Raw genomic sequence first — 15,741 nt, 5'->3', positions numbered from 1 at the left:
ACAGAATTCGTGCAGGGTGCGGGCAGCTCAGTTCAGGCTTACGGTATCACAGACACCCCAAATGGTGTCTCCCTGCGGCGGTGGCAGATGTGGACACTTGGTGGATGCGGTGGGATTGTTCTGTCCTTTGAGCTACAGATGGGTTGGATTATTCTACTAAAAGCTGAGGTGGTGGTCAGTGACAGGGCACTTAAGAGACAGTAGAAGTTGTAAACACAGGAGTCCTGTTAGAGAAGAAGGCTTGTCCTTGGGCACCATGTTCCTCCTCCCTGAGAAGCCGGACAAAGTGGAAGTGGAAGTAATACTCAGCTATAAGCTGTTCTAAGTGGATAGACTTTTTAGTTTGTATGGCACAGGGAAACAAATCTTCAGACTATTGTGCGTAAAAACAGTAAATATGTAGATGGCTGATATGAAATGGGATATTACTACACCACTTAAATTTTGTTTCAGGAAACAATATGTAAGCTTCCTTTAAAAATGGTGTGAGGGAAGGCACGAAAAGCCATTGTCACCCATATACAGATGTTTTCTATTTTTAAATGTAAATAAGGAGCTTGAAATGATGGAATTTGTTTTTAGAAGTTACATGAATCTGGACAACAATGAAATATTACAGACACAGCTCTATTATATCCTGTGCCATAAACAGGTGAGTTTGCCTGATAATGGTTTGCAGCACAAGAATAAATTGTACTACTTGTAAAAACAGACAAGAGTTTGGAAATGAGAGAAGCCAAGTGATTTAGATCTGGTGAAAAAAGGTACCTTTCAGGGAAAACTTGAGCCAAAGAAAAGTCTCTTTTCTTGCGGAACAGTTTCAAAGCACAGAATCCCTCAAGCAGGCCTAATGAAGAAGCCAGTGTCTCCTGTGCATCAGTGTGAGAGCACTAAAACGAAACAGACTGTGTAAGAATGCAATAAATCATATTGGGTCACTGCACTAATGAACAGCTTGGGCCCAAACTCTCATTAGCTTGTCTGCAGGAAGAGAAAACTAGTAAAACAGGAAAAGGACATATGAGAGAAGCCCTTTGCTGGTACTGTCTTAAGCTTTTATTGTTGAAGGACACCCTTTAGTTAATTTCAGACCCATTTAAAAAAAAAAAAAAAATCTGTTTGGTGATTAGTAACCAGTGGATAAGAGCAGAAAGCCCAAGTGAATAAAGCCATAAATACCTAAGTCCTTGGGATAACAGCCTGTAAAACTGTCAAAAAGTATTGCTTAAATGACAAAAGATAGCCTCTGGTAACTCCAAGCATCAGCACTGTCAGCATTAATCCATATTCATATATGGAAGGCATATTTTTAGTTCCTTCTAAAAAGGCAAGTCTTTTCTGCTAATAACGTTCATTCTTATGTTAAAAGCAGCTGTTTCCTCTGGGTGTGCTCTCACCCCAGATTTCTCGAAGTCAAAAAGCGGGGTTTAATTTCCGATACTTAACAGTTTTAAAATTTATGCTAATCTGTATTTCTTGGAATAAATTTTCAGACAGGGCCATTTAAGGAAATAATGTAAATTGTTTCAAGAGGCATTAAGAACCCTTTTTAAAAGAGTATGAATGATAATTTTTGTTTCACTGGGACTTTCTGTGGTTTGGCTTCTCACAGTGATCTTGCTAAAGCACAGCAAAATTTTTACCAGGAACATAGTATAGCGACTTTATATATATCCGTATCCATTCCTTCTTGTGATCCTGTCTTAATTAGTTAATGCTGGGAGAAAATTTTGACACGGAGGAATTGTGCTCGTCTTTGCACGCCTTGTAATGTGAATGAGACGAGGCCTTTTCCCTTTTTTAATTTCCAGTACACTGGTTCAAAAAGAAGATAGTGAAGTTTTAATAGTGACAAATATCTCTGCACCTGGTGATTTTTTCCTACAGTTTTAGCACTTCAAGTTTTTTAAACTGAATATGACAGTCTTTTAGTGTTTGTTGCTTTTTTTAAGGAATGGATTTTACGTAAGTTAAAGTTCATGTTGAAATTAATAACTGTGGATCAGATAAAGAACCCACTATGAAAAGGTTTAATTAATAACATGTTGAAATTAATAAAGGAAAAATACATTGAATAGAAATCTGCAGAATGAGAAATCTGCAGGAAGTGACAGATAAACCAGGTGTTTAACAGTATCTGAAACTGGAAGACTGAAATTAGTTTCCAGAATGGTGATGTCTTTAAAGTTTGCATTGACTCTTGTTCTTCATCAGTGCAGTCTGATGTTTTTTCAAAGTTTTTTTCAGAATTACTTGATTTTTGGAACAGTGTCAGGTGATGCTGCAGTGTCTTCCAAAAAGGTTTGATGCTGTGGACCATGTTTCTCTTGGTACTCAGAAATGGGTTGTGGTGTTAGTTGGGTTGGGTTTTCTTGCACAGGGTTGATTCACATGTGTACAAGCTGTATATACCCATGCAGTCAGGTCCAGAGTATTTTGACTGTGTTTCTATGAGAACTGGAGCTGGTGTTGATTTGAGGAGAGCAGATGTTAATGGTGTTTTTCTCAAGCATTCTGTTGCCCAAATAGGCATCTCTCATTGTGAGAAAATGCGGTAAAAGGCTGTAAATCTGCTTGCTCGTTGTGAAAGGCAACAATAGACTGATTTATGTAGAAAAAGCAACTGTTAGGCTTATGTAGCCTGTGTGCGTGAAAACTGAGTTTTACAGTGACTGGATATTCTTGCTGTTATTTTTGAGAACAATTTAGTTCTAACTTAATCACAAGGGATATTGTACAGGCAAGGACAGTCAGAAATTAGCCTGGATAACACATCACAATAACACAATTGTATAAAATTTAAAGTGTAAGCAGGTTTTCTTTTCAACAATAGATTTTTAGATCATGACTTCCTAACTTGATTTTCACCATTCCTTCTGTATGGACACTTCTTTCTTGTTTTATGTTCTCTGTTATCATCTTCTGTGCTCACATACCAGATTTGTTCTTTGTCTCATGTACACAGATGAGTGTGCACATACATGCCAACACCCACACACTTCAAGCCACTGAGCTTAAGAAACAGCAAAAATTATATGGAGACATGCAACATGGCAGCAGGAAGCAAAACTTCTCAGTACAACTCTCATAAGCCATAACCACTATGAGAAAAATTATACAGAATTTTTAGATGTGGTAGTAGGCCTTTCTTAGTAATTTTATAAACTTTTAGAGAGAAATTTATAGGTTTTAAACGGTAGTGGAAAAACAATGTATTGAACTGTTTGTTAAGTAATGTAAACTGATTTTAACAACTCTATTTTAAAAATCTAGTTCCCTTTTGTAATCTGTGGGTTGCAGATAATTTCCCTGTGTAACAAGGCAAGCTTTCTGGTTCAATCACCATCTGTAGGGTCTTAATATATACGGAAAGTGTTGAGAAGAAACCCAATAACAGCAGCAAAGTTTTATTTTGAATCGTTATCTTAAGACTTATTTTCTAAGGAAGAAGAAAGAAAACTGTCTTAGGTTTTCTGGCATTTAATGTGGTCTGCTCAGGTCTTCATTTGTTTTTCAATTCTACTACATCATTACTAGTTTGGAAAATGTTGCAAATACAGTATGACAAGGACAAGGGGTCTTAGGTCTATTATAAACTCATTTAGGCTCTTGTGTTTCAAACAAGGTGTTGGGAACTTCTTGTTAGGCCATTGGCTGTAGTAAAGAACTGGGCATGATGTAGTAGTGTGTAGGTATCTTGAGTGCATAGTGATTTCCACAATGTTTGCCTCACTGACACCTGAAATAAAGGTCTTTGAGTATTATTCTGTTCTGTAGTTCTTTTTTCTTGACAGCATGCCTTAGGCAGTAACTAACATTAAGAGTTTTAGGCAAAAATGTTACTTACAATGTTATTTATTTGCCTTTTTTTTTTTCCTTTTAAGTCTGAACAGCCCAGTCCTGCCAGTTCCAGCTCCAGTTCCAGTTCCAGCTTTACACCGTCTCAAAACAGCAGACAACAAGGTACCAACAAAGGAAAAGAAATTAAAAGGAACGTGTGAGATGAAGGGGCCAATAAAAACAGAACTGGTGGCATCTCATTACCACTTTTCTGCTGCCTTTCACAGCCTGAACTGGCCACAGTTTTGCTATAGACTTTTCCTCGGGTTGTTTTCAGATGTGGCTGTAAGGATGAAATAAAACGGGAGAAAATGTGTATCTCAGAAAAGCATGTGAAAGGTATTTGTTTTGAAACACTAAATACATGCCAGGCACTTCACAGGTGCTAAACTCAAAAGAGCTTCTGTTTCTGAGGTTGTCCTTTTGCAGTAGTGTCAGGTAGCACAGCACCTGGTTCCATCTGAAGCCATGCTCAGGAAGGTGTGGCTTCCCATGGGAAGCCCAAGGATGTGTGTATGTGTACCCTTTCAAAGGGGCATGATCTTCCCATACTATTGGGAAGTTTTAAGAGCATACAGTATTTACTTTAGATACATATCAGGGGAAGATGATGGTTAGACTTTTAAGCTTGCATTTTGGTTTTCTGGCTGATAATTACGGTTTACTTGGAACTCAGTAAAGAAATGCATTTTTCTTCCAAGAGAACTTGACAAGGCAGGTTTTCTGTAAATAAGTTGAGATTCGTTCTACATGATCTGTTAAACTACTTAGTTCTTGCTTGGCCTTTTTCCCTGGGTTTATAAGATTGTACAACTGATACATTCTTGGTCAGCTTTTGTTTTGTTCTTTGGATCAGGAGCATTAAAAAACCAGCTTTTGACCAATTAAGATTGCATTTGTTTTATCCATTTATATTCCTCAATGGTAGACTTGATTCAAGATTATGAAAATACATTAGTGCCTCAGGCAGGCAATTTGTTTCTAGATAGGTCTACACATCGTGCATATCTGTCCTACTGCCTTTCTGTAGGTGACTGGTACTGATTTTCTAATGTGTTCTGGCAGCGTTACTCCAGGTGCAAGAAAGCAACAACTGAAGTGAATTGTGGTTGATGACTGGCTTCAGGCATTTAATTTTTACATAAGGCTAAACAGAACCCCTTCTTGCTGAAACCCCATTTTGCTCTCATGAAAACCTTGTTAGTGCTGTGAACTGTCCATTACAAGCCAAAAAATTTGGATACCCATTCCTGTATCACAGACTGTCTTTCAGTTTGTTGTACCTTCTCAAGAATAGATGGGAGATTTTTCCCTGATGTGAAAAACTCTGAAGTGCAGATGGTATATACATCTCCTCTTTCTTGCCACAATAAATAGTGCTTATTGCTTCTTTCTGGGAGTTCCAGTTAACTAAATGCATTCATTGCCCAGGCTGCACATTTGTATATCAAGGGGATGAAGCACCAAGTATACTGTAGCATGTTCACACTGTGTGTTGTGCTCTGCTCAGAACCTATGCTTTTTTCCCTAACTAGAAGTTACTTGCCAGGGCCATTGCTCTTTTTCTGTTGCATTCAAACTCCAGTGCTCACTAAAGTGTCAGAAAACTGCAGCATTAAATTTTTGCACCTCTTTTTTTTGCATAAGCAATGGGCTAACCTAAGGTTCTTCAAGTTCTTCTGCCCTTGGGGCTTACACTGATATTTCTCTGTTTCCTTACGAAGAACTCTTGCTCTTGGGCAGCTCCTAGGTTTCAGTTTCTCCTTAACTGTTCTCACCTTTTAGGAGATCACAACCTCAAACCCTTAAAAAGGTTGTCCTGGAATTCTAAATTAAGTGTTAGCAAGGAGCAGAACATTAACAGTGACATTGCTATCAGTGCTAGAAACAGAAGACCTAAAAATTAATGCTTTCCTGATAGTTAGTAAAGTCTATGGAAGAAGTTAGCTAGCTGGATACAAAATGCTTGTTCAAAGTCATGGTCCTACATTAAGTGAAAACTTGTCTGAATGACAGGTTGTTCAGTGCCTGGGGGACTGTCAGTGATGGATGTGTCTCAGGAGTCCAAGTCCCTTTTTCTCCAAGAAAGAGGAATAAGCCTATTGGCAACTTGAGACAGGACTATCTGATTGTCCCAGAACACAGCAAGCGAGTATCAGGGGATAAAATGGCCCCTTGCTATACTTGGAAAAAGGACATAGGCAAGGATAATAAATTAGCTTAAGCTTGGGAGAGCAGGCTGTGTAGGGATCATGAGGAAAGTGTGCTGGTTTTCTTTCTGCTTCCATTTAAAACTAAAATTAAGGACTGATGTTTTGGGTGACTTGCAAGCATAGCTACTAGTTTCTGTGTTGTGGAGTCGCATCGCATGCTGGCGTTTTATGCAAGATCAGCCATTCATACGTCTTACTAAATTTCATTACAAAGTTAGGTTTTGGTTGATTATTTTAACCTTCCCTCCCACTGACCTTTTCCTCTGCTCTTTCATCAGGAGTATGATGATGCTTTCCTTTAATCTGTCCTTTACCAAGTCTTTTCTGTCATTTTCTTCCTCCTGTACATTGTGGAGAGGAGACAAATGCGTTCTCAGAAGCTGACTTTAGCCTATGGAGTGGAGTGAGACTCATCTGCTCTCACTGCAGATAAAGACAGCCATCTTCAGTAGGACTTTGGTGGTGGTTGTTAGTGTCTTTGCCCAGTAAGGTGTAAGGAAACTAGCCTTTCTAGGCTAAGCCTTGCCTGTGGAAATACTCTTGTGTTCTACCCTTTTATCTCTCTTGAAACACGGAATCCTTCTCTGTATATTTATAATTTAATTCTCTTTTCTAACCCTTTACCTCAATTCATTTGGCTCCCTATGCCATGTCTCTCATTCACCCACCTCAACAGTCAAGGGCCAATAAGAACATTTTCCAAAGGATCAAAATGGGCAAATTCTTCCTTCATCCTTGTGCTGATGCTGCTGAGAGTGCCCTCTCTCCTTCCTTTTAAAGGGAATGTTTTTTACTGCTCCTATTAAAAGCCAAGGAAGGAGTCCTTTCTGTCCTTCAAGGGTCAGATGATTAGATATTCAGTCAGATTACAAGTTACCATTTGCAAATAGCTGAGTGTTGTCTGCCTGAGGTTAAAACAGGAACAGAAAATGGATCACAGATCAGCTGATTCTGCAGATCAACGGTGGTCGTGTGGACAAGAAGCACTTCAGTATAGCTCCCCTTTCCTTGTCACCTGTACAAGTGTCTGGTCTACCAGGAATTTTCCCATCAGCACCATCTGGGCTTCTTCCCAGCCAGCCTTAAGGTGTGAAAACAGAGAAAAGAAACCATGGATCTGAACCTGCCCAAACAGTGCCAATTTATGAAAGTTCTAGTGCAGCCTTAGTGGTAAATTATTCTCAACATCGGCTTTGAGGTCGCTCGCACTAAACTAGTCAAAATGCCTATGACGTGCACCATGCTAGGTCTGGAATAATCCATAAAGACCTTCCTTCCGTGAAGGGAACACCCTCCCTGTTACGAGTATGACCCTGACAGACAGACTTCTTGTCTTCTCTTCTGGCAGTGGCCAGAGATGGTACTCCTTGACTCTGTTTCCCCATTAACAAATAGAGAGTTGCAAGCTTCATCTCCCTTTGAAAAACTCTCTGAAGTTCACTTTGTTCATGTTAGTAGTTTGTGTTTCCTGGGCGGAAGGAGTTACAGAACCCTAACAGTAATTGCTGTTCCTGCAGCCATCACTGTTGCTTTTACCTGCTGCTTCAGAAGGGCTGTACTTCAGAGTTAAATGCCCTGTGACATCAGTCTTGCTTCCTTTCTTCTTCTAAGCTGCTTTTGCCCATTATTTCAAGCAGCTGTAGTTTTACATTTGCCAGATATGTTAAACATATTTGTCTTTCTGTAACTGTCTTTTACAGCAAACTAAATTCAGTAAAATCAAACCAAAATCCCAAACTGAATTTAATGCAGTTTAATGAGCAAGTCAAGCTTTGTACCTTCTGTTAATGCAGGAAAAGAGTTAGCATGGTATTGTGTGGGATTGATGCCCTTTTTATGTATGAACATTGGCGAAATGCTTACTTGACCTGAAATTGACCCTGAAATGAAGGGAACAGCTAAAGCTAAATGTATAAAACCCAGGAAGATAAAGACTGCCTTGGCCAGTATGAGTTAGTCAGAATGATTTGTTAGACTCCGCTTCTCAATACATGGATTAACCCAACAAATGCACTATTACTGATCAGTATGTCCCTGTAGATCTTTACTTGCATGTAGTACCCTTTGAGAAAGCAAAAAATGCTAAAACCCAGCAATGCAAAAGAATCTTGCTTCTAATAATAATACAGTAATAGCCAATTCCTCCTGGCATGACAGTATTTTACTTACTTCAGCTATGGTCCAGGCGGCCAATCATGCAAACACTTGAACATATGAGTCACTTCACTGCCATGAGTAAATCCATTGAAGCTGAGTTGCTCGTGTGAGTAAATGGGTAAGTCCCTGCAGCATAAGCCTCCAGTGCATTACTTTATCTGTTTAATGTTTAAGACTCTCCCCTCGCAACACTGCAGGGAGGGTAGTTTTCTATCATCTACAAAGTTGGGTGAATTGCCTGGAACACTGCAAAGTGAACTTCATTTGTGTATTTTATTGTCTCTGTTTTTCAGGTCCGTTGAGGTCTATAATGAAAGATCTGCGTTCAGATGATAATGAAGATGAATCAGATGAAGCAGATGAGAATGACAATGATTCTGAGTTGGAACGACCTGTAAATACAAGAGGAGGAAGCAGGAGTCGCAGGTGAGTGTCTTATGATTGCAAGTAGCCTTGTGGCCAAGACATTGTGGTTATTAGTAATAGGGTGAGGTCTAATGTTCTCAAAGAGTGCTGAGTAGCAAATGGGCAGAGAATTCAGACGCTGTTTTTAAAGCATATGCATGTAAAAGTGCCTCTTCTAAAAACTAGCAGAATTGGCCATTCCCAATACAAACTATTTTTGTACTAATCCATATGTTTATGATGATCCTCATTCATTTGACTTTCCTTGATTTCATGCCATTGTGACTTCAGAGGAGTAGTCATAATTACTCTCTGGTGTAAATGAGATAAAATGAAGTCCTTCAGTTGCTGGGTGAGCTATTTTGTACATAGTGTCTCTTGGTGTCTCCTTTTGAAGATCTCTATGCTTACCAGTTTTACATTATGTTGTTAAAGTGGATTAGAATCAATGCAATTTGAATACTAAGTAATTTCTGCACTGCTTGCAGTAGGTAATGTGTAAAAGTGCAGACAGAAGGCAAAGCGAGCATCTGTCACAGAAATTACATTTTAAAAAATGCTTCTGCATCCTAGCTCCAACCTTATGAGGGCATTCTGAAAATCATCTGTTCTTTGGGCAGCTTGAAGCTCCATCTTAATGTTGTTGAAGGTTATGGAAAACCTGAAACAATCTTTTCTTGAACCTTTTCATAGTGCGTTCTTTATCTGATCCACAGGGTTTTGCTGTGAGTGCACAGCACCTGAGTGCCAGTGTCAGCTACTGCTTAAATGGGAAGGTAAAAGGACAACATTAATGAATGTAAGCTGCTTCCCTGGTGCACTTTAGCAGCTGGAATTAAGGGGAAAAAGACCAAGATGACGAGCAGTTTGAGAATTTGTTCATGTCAGTGATTGTATAAAGGGTTGTCTCAAGCTCAACTTGTCTCTAAGTGTGGAGATTTTGTTTCAGTTTTTTAACAAAACCTTAAGGCTAATGTTTCTCTATCATCTTTTTATCCCAAATAATGATTTTTTTTTTCTTCCAACAAATAAATATTCCCTGTTGTTCCTAAGTAAATGAAGGGTGAGACTGACTGACTAGGAGATGAGCTTTTTCACGTGGCCTCTCCTGAGATACTAAGTTTTTAAAATTTAGCCAGGAAAAAGAGTGTTATTTATGATGAGAAACAAGGAACTTTTCAGTGAAGCACTTGTCCAAGTGGGAAGTACAGCTGTTTAGAAAGTTTTTAGAAAAGCAGAGAAGTATCTCTACAAAACATTTTCTTTCTTCTTTGTGGCTATGAACTGAGATACAGACTCACTCCAGGAACCTTGGGAATGGCAGTTTAATGTTGTAAATATTTAACCATTTCTGTAATGTTAGCTGCTGTTAACTGGACCTGTCATCTCAGCCAAGTGCAGGTGGACAGCCTCGTTCTCCATGCTACACAGAGCTTTTCCCAGAGTGCGGCCCTTCTCAAATGCCTCTCTTCCATGTGACCTCGATTAAGGATGTGTAGCTTAGCCAGGGGTCCTTCTTAGTGTCCTACCTCAAAGTGCAAGCTTGGTTCACCCCTAATAACAGCCCTTTGTCTGGAGGTGTAATCTCTTGGCTCTGTTTGTCCATAGGGTTAGTCTGAGTGATGGCAGTGACAGTGAAAGTAGTTCAGCTTCCTCACCACTACATCATGAACCAGCACCACCTTTACTGAAAACCAGCAACAACCAGGTAAAGTCAGGATTTGTAAATGCAGTCCTGGGGGGCTGATATGACATTCTCATTACCTCAGTGCAGGTACTCAGTCTGTAAACTGAAAAAAGAGCTTTTTTTTCAGGAGAAGAAAAAGTATTTGGTTTAGCAAATACTATAGACCAAAGTAATATTTTCATCAGTATTTTAAGAAATATGTCGTTTCTGTATGAATTAGTTTTGTAAGGTAAACAATGCAAACTGACTTTACAGCATCAGTCTTACAACAGATGCAGCTTTGGGTTTGTATTAGCAGTAGACACAGTTCACATCAAGAGGCTCATTCTCAGGAGTTAATTCATTGCTCTCTTCCCTTCTCCCCCACTAGTGTTTGTCTAGAAGATACAATATTTTTTACTTCACTGGAAGACACAATAGATTATACTTCACTATCAGAGTACTTGCTCCGTATCCATAAGAGCTAACATTGTTATTATTTTTGAGGTAGGAAAGTAGGGCAGTTCTGTTTTTCAGAGAAAAGAAATTAAATAATGTAGAGCTACAAAATACATCAGTGACAAATGAGAATTAGAGTTTGGGAGTTACCTCACCCCCAGTCACCAATAAAGTAAGGCTCTTAAATATAAAAATTAAACATAAAATTTTATATTCTTTAAAAAAATCATAATTTATAAAATACATAATTTGTCACTTATTTTAGGGAGCCATAATTCACTCTGAGTGTCAGTTGGATCATACACAAAGCAGTCATGAATTTTACTGACTGGCAATAAATGGGTGCTTACAGTATTGATATAGTTAGAATATAGTCTACATGTATTAACAAAAGTTTGTGGTTTAGATGGTGAGTTTTATGGATGACTCTTCTCCTCTGTCTCTTAGGTTAACTGCTTCAATTATCTGGCAGAAATTATTTACTTGTCATTGTTTTTATAATCAGGTTTCCCGTACAAGCTTACTGATAGTGCAAAACCAAAACATAACAAAACCAAAACATTATTATTCATGTCAGTTAAGTTCAGATATACTGTGGGGGAAAAAAACATAGGGATTAGTTTGTGCACAGAGAGAGGAAGGAGATTCCATGTCCAGAAAGCATTCTTCTTATCCACCAGAAACTCTGTAGGCTTTTCTAAGTTGCTCTGTACAAAAGTTACAAGTATTTAAAAGGGAATCTTTTGGAGAAAAAAAAGCAAACTATAAAGATAAAGAATATTGCATTTACTGGAGACATAAGCACAAGAAAAATAAAACACCTGTTTATGGCTTGTTGAAGACTAACTTCTATGGAGGCAATGTAATTGTTAAGTAATTGTAAGTTTCAATGTCAGCAGCCCATGCAGTCACGTCTTTCATGTTCTTTCCCCTTCAGTGATCTAACAGAAGGTCTACCTGTACAAAGAATAGCAGTGTGCCAGCTAAAATTGAATGTCACATACCTCTTTCCATATTTATCCTTGAGCTGAATTTTATAATTGAGCTGGAAATCAGAAATTTAAGGAAGCATTATGAGAATTCAAAGTGTATGAACCATGCCCACATTTGAAATCTCTGTTTGGTAGCATAGTGCTCCTTGCCAGGATGATGCTGTTGACTGATGAAATCAGGCTTGTGTTGACTAAATCCATACATAGAACTAAAGAGCTAAGACAGAGTTAATATTTCTTTAAGCTTCCTCAGGAGTGATTAATGCTGTGTCTCATCTAAAGAAATGTGCTTGAGATGTTAGATTTCAACTACACATGAAGAGCACTCTGAGGAAGCCGCTTCTTCAAATGTAGTGTCCTTGCTAAGGTTCTATTTGAAACCAAGAATTTTCTTCTTTTAAAAACAAGAAAAGGTACTGGATCCGTGCCTAGAGGTCTGGGTTGTGTTTGTTTGTTTGGTTGTTTTTTTTTCAAAACAAGACTTGTTCTTCCACTGGCCTATACAGCAGTAACGCCAGGGGGTGTTGAATCAAAGGACTGGGATTTTTCTTTGGAAAAGAGTGTTTTGCTTTCTGGCCATGCATCACTCGTGGCTAAGTAAATCCTTAGGTAGGGTTAACTCAGGTCTGCAGTCACTTCCTATATACAGGGAAATAGCTGCCTGCCTCCTGTGTTCTTATGTTCTGGTCACCCAGGGGAGCCTGTATACAATTTTAGTCATTTATACCAAGGGAAGTAGAAATGAGAGGGAAGTTACAGAAAGCTGTCAGTGAGGCTTCTTGCTAGTCTAGAAGACTTGCTTTTACAGGCCTTATTTCCTTGTTTTATTTGCTGAGTTTTGTCCTGTGTTGTGATTGTGCAGTGTGGTTTTGGAGGTAATCCTGCTAGTGATGTTAGTCTTACTTATGATGAAATGTGAAACAAAATCTCCCACCATCTGTGATCATTTATTTTCCTTTGATTTTTTTCAGAAGAATTGATCATATTCCCGGTTAGGAATGACATGGTGATCTGTTTTTGTTTTTTTTTTTTTTTAACTCTAATTTTACCTTCAAAAAATGTGTGTTGTGTGTGAAAAAATGGGAAGAACAATCAACAGTTCTGTTTCTCCAAAATATTCCTCACTATAGTCCTAAAATTTTCGTACTAAGCATGGTGTTCTGCTGCTTGTTGACATGCTCTTCTTGACTGGGGTTCAGTACTGGATGAAGCATTCTTGGTTTCTATACGTGATAGTAAATGGCTTTGTATGGCATTGAAGGAAGGGTACCATATAAGTGCAAGAGAAATTACCATCAAACACGTTTGGTGTCTTTTTTCAGTTACAACTCATGCAGCCATTTCAAAGACTGTGTTTCAAAATTTCTATTGTAGAAGAAAAGAGACAGCATTGGGGAAAAAAAAGCAGAAAAAACACACTGATCATGTGACATTTCAAAGGCACTGGGGAGTACCTCAGCATCATTTTGTATCTGCAAAATCAGACCTCTTATCCTACCAGCATGCAGAAGATACAAAAAAGTATTGAGGGGGCTTTAAATTACATGAAAGTAATTCTTTTAAGGATTAATGATATCAATATCACCTCATTCCAGCAACTCAGCATTTTCTGCTGTAAGCTGCTTTTTTTTTCTGAAAAATATGAGTAGGTTGTATGGATTAAAGAATGAAAAGCTCAGTTTTGAGTCTTGATTATATTTTCTCCAGATGTTACATTCTTTGTGTTATTAACTGATGGCAGAATTTTTCATATGTAGTTGTATCCAATGATGCATTTAATTTTTACAGGATTTTCTTTCTTTTCCAGATTTTAGAAGTGAAAAGTCCAATAAAGCAAAACAAATCTGATAAACAAATAAAGAATGGGGATTGTGATAAGGTAAATGAGAATGAGGTAAACTAGTCCAGAATATGATAATAATGTATTTACTAAACACCAACCTTTTTTACAGAATGAAAAACTTAGTAATTAGTACATCTTTGCTTTGGGTTCCTTTATGTGCAGATCTTTCTTTTTTTTTTTTTTCTGTAATTCTTTCTTCTTCTGTCCTATTTTGAAAGCGTTTTCCTTCTCTTCAATCCATGTGGTGATTTGGCAAATGTCCCCAGTTGGGAGCCTGCCATCCTTTATTTATTTTATTTACTCTCCACCATGAGTTTGCATTGTGCTTCACAGACGAAGTGATAATTTTTGAAGAGGAGAATTCACAGCTGTATTCCTAGCCAATAAATCAATATATTAAAAAAAAATATATTTTTCAAAATCCTTTCTGAGGGCTGTGCATTAGGAAGTGGTAGTGTGATTTCACATGTTAACTAGAATGATATGACCCAACAGTTATCTTTTAACACTGAGAAAGACAGTTTTGTTTAAATTCATGTCAGCTGGCCATGGGTAAGAGCTCTAAGCGCTTGTGTGAGCGAACATAGCACAATTTCCGAGTGTAGACAAGTCCTCTGAAGGTTCGTATTTTAAAGTATTAGTGTCAGCTTTGTGGTAACGTGAGGCAGACCAAAGTTTCAGTATATGTTGCTAGATTTTCAGTGGCCTGATCCATACACTTTTTCGTTTCTTAATCCGGGTGCCATATCTCTCTCTGCTTAAAAGAAAAAAAGGTTTCCAATGGCTCAGGCTGAAGGAGAAAGTTGATAATTGGGTGGAGAGGTGGGACATCCCAGGAAGGGTTTGACATCCCAGGAAGCAGGACAGTGGAATTTACCATGGGATTAATCTTGCTTGATCTTTTGCCCCTTATATCTCCTTATTGACACAGAAAATTAATTATGTAGCTTTAGAGAAGAAAAGGGATTTTATTGTGAGCCTTTGAGTTTTGGTCTTACATGGAAAGGTGGGAGATGTTTTTTAAAGATGCTGTTTTGGCATCCCCAGTCTGTTTGACACTTTTTGCCACAGTTGATATACAGAGATTATCTTCTACAGCAAAGGACCACCTGATAAGATTTTCATTGGCATGAAGTACCTAAAAAAAGCCACAAAAAGTTATATTTGGGTTGTATTAAGCTAGAGAAAGCCAGACTACTAAATAAGAAAATTTAGCTCAAGATTTAAAATAGAATTTCAATTTGTATTGTTTTTGAAGACATCTGAAGTTTTTGAAATACATAGCTATGACTTAATTAACAAGTTGTTTATGCGGGGGGGGGAATTTGTTTCTAGGCATATCTCGATGAACTAGTAGAGCTCCACAGAAGATTAATGACATTGAGAGAGAGACATGTACTGCAGCAGGTGAGGAGCACTCTCATGCAATATCACAGTGTGCTCATTGAAATTGTGAAGTCACATCTGTTTTTTCCCTTCATCTAAAACACTATAATCAGATTTAATAGCCTTCAAGCCTGTATAATCTATATACATTACCACTTTCAGTGAAGCTTAGGGAATTTTTACACATTCTTTAAATTGTGTCATCACACTAAACAACAACTTAAAAAAAATGCCTATCTGAGGTAAATTTTTCACCAATTCATTATGTTTCTCAACATACTGTATCAATAATTATGAAAACAGGATGGGGAGAATGGATATAGCTGTGCACCATGACTTTATAAAAATCTTGTTGCTTCTTCCTGAAAATGACTGGTGTTTTCTCAGAAACAATTAAAGATGTTTTCTGTGGCAAACAGAAAACATGGAATTCAAAGGAGAACTCACTTTGTGACAAACCACAATGTATTCATTGAGTCTTCTGAAGTAATGCAAGGAGTAAAATATGAAAATGTGCAAAGCAAGAAAGCTCCAAATTTATTGAAAGGTTATGCAATAGTAAGGACAAAGAACAGTATTCTTTTTTTTGGGTGGGATTGTCAGGTACTATTGGGTTACAAATTGTGAAGATTAAACAAAAAGCAGTGTTAACAAAGCAGACGTAATTGTAGCACAGATGGTTTTATGATGTTTAGCACAATTATGTGCCAGTTGTGGACATGTTGTAAAGAGGGAAATTTTTACTACTTCTAAATGACTGCAATCACTCATCAAATTTCT

At 37.9% G+C, this 15,741-nt stretch overlaps 1 protein-coding gene across 1 annotated transcript in view; it reads left to right on the top strand.

Annotated features, from left to right (window-relative positions):
* MLLT3 (MLLT3 super elongation complex subunit) overlaps window positions 1-15,741 on the top strand; it is a 131,981-nt gene that overhangs the window by 109,957 nt on the left and 6,283 nt on the right. The window contains exons 7-11 of the mRNA XM_068423136.1: window positions 3,885-3,963; window positions 8,504-8,636; window positions 10,224-10,323; window positions 13,540-13,611; window positions 14,911-14,982. Of these exons, the coding sequence (XP_068279237.1) occupies window positions 3,885-3,963; window positions 8,504-8,636; window positions 10,224-10,323; window positions 13,540-13,611; window positions 14,911-14,982 (456 nt within the window). The remainder of the gene's footprint in view (window positions 1-3,884; window positions 3,964-8,503; window positions 8,637-10,223; window positions 10,324-13,539; window positions 13,612-14,910; window positions 14,983-15,741) is intronic.

The sequence above is a fragment of the Nyctibius grandis genome, chromosome Z, assembly GCF_013368605.1.
Source record: "Nyctibius grandis isolate bNycGra1 chromosome Z, bNycGra1.pri, whole genome shotgun sequence".
Lineage (NCBI taxonomy): Eukaryota > Metazoa > Chordata > Aves > Nyctibiiformes > Nyctibiidae > Nyctibius > Nyctibius grandis.
Note: the sequence above shows the minus strand (reverse complement) of the source record. Positions and strands in the feature narration are given on the sequence as shown.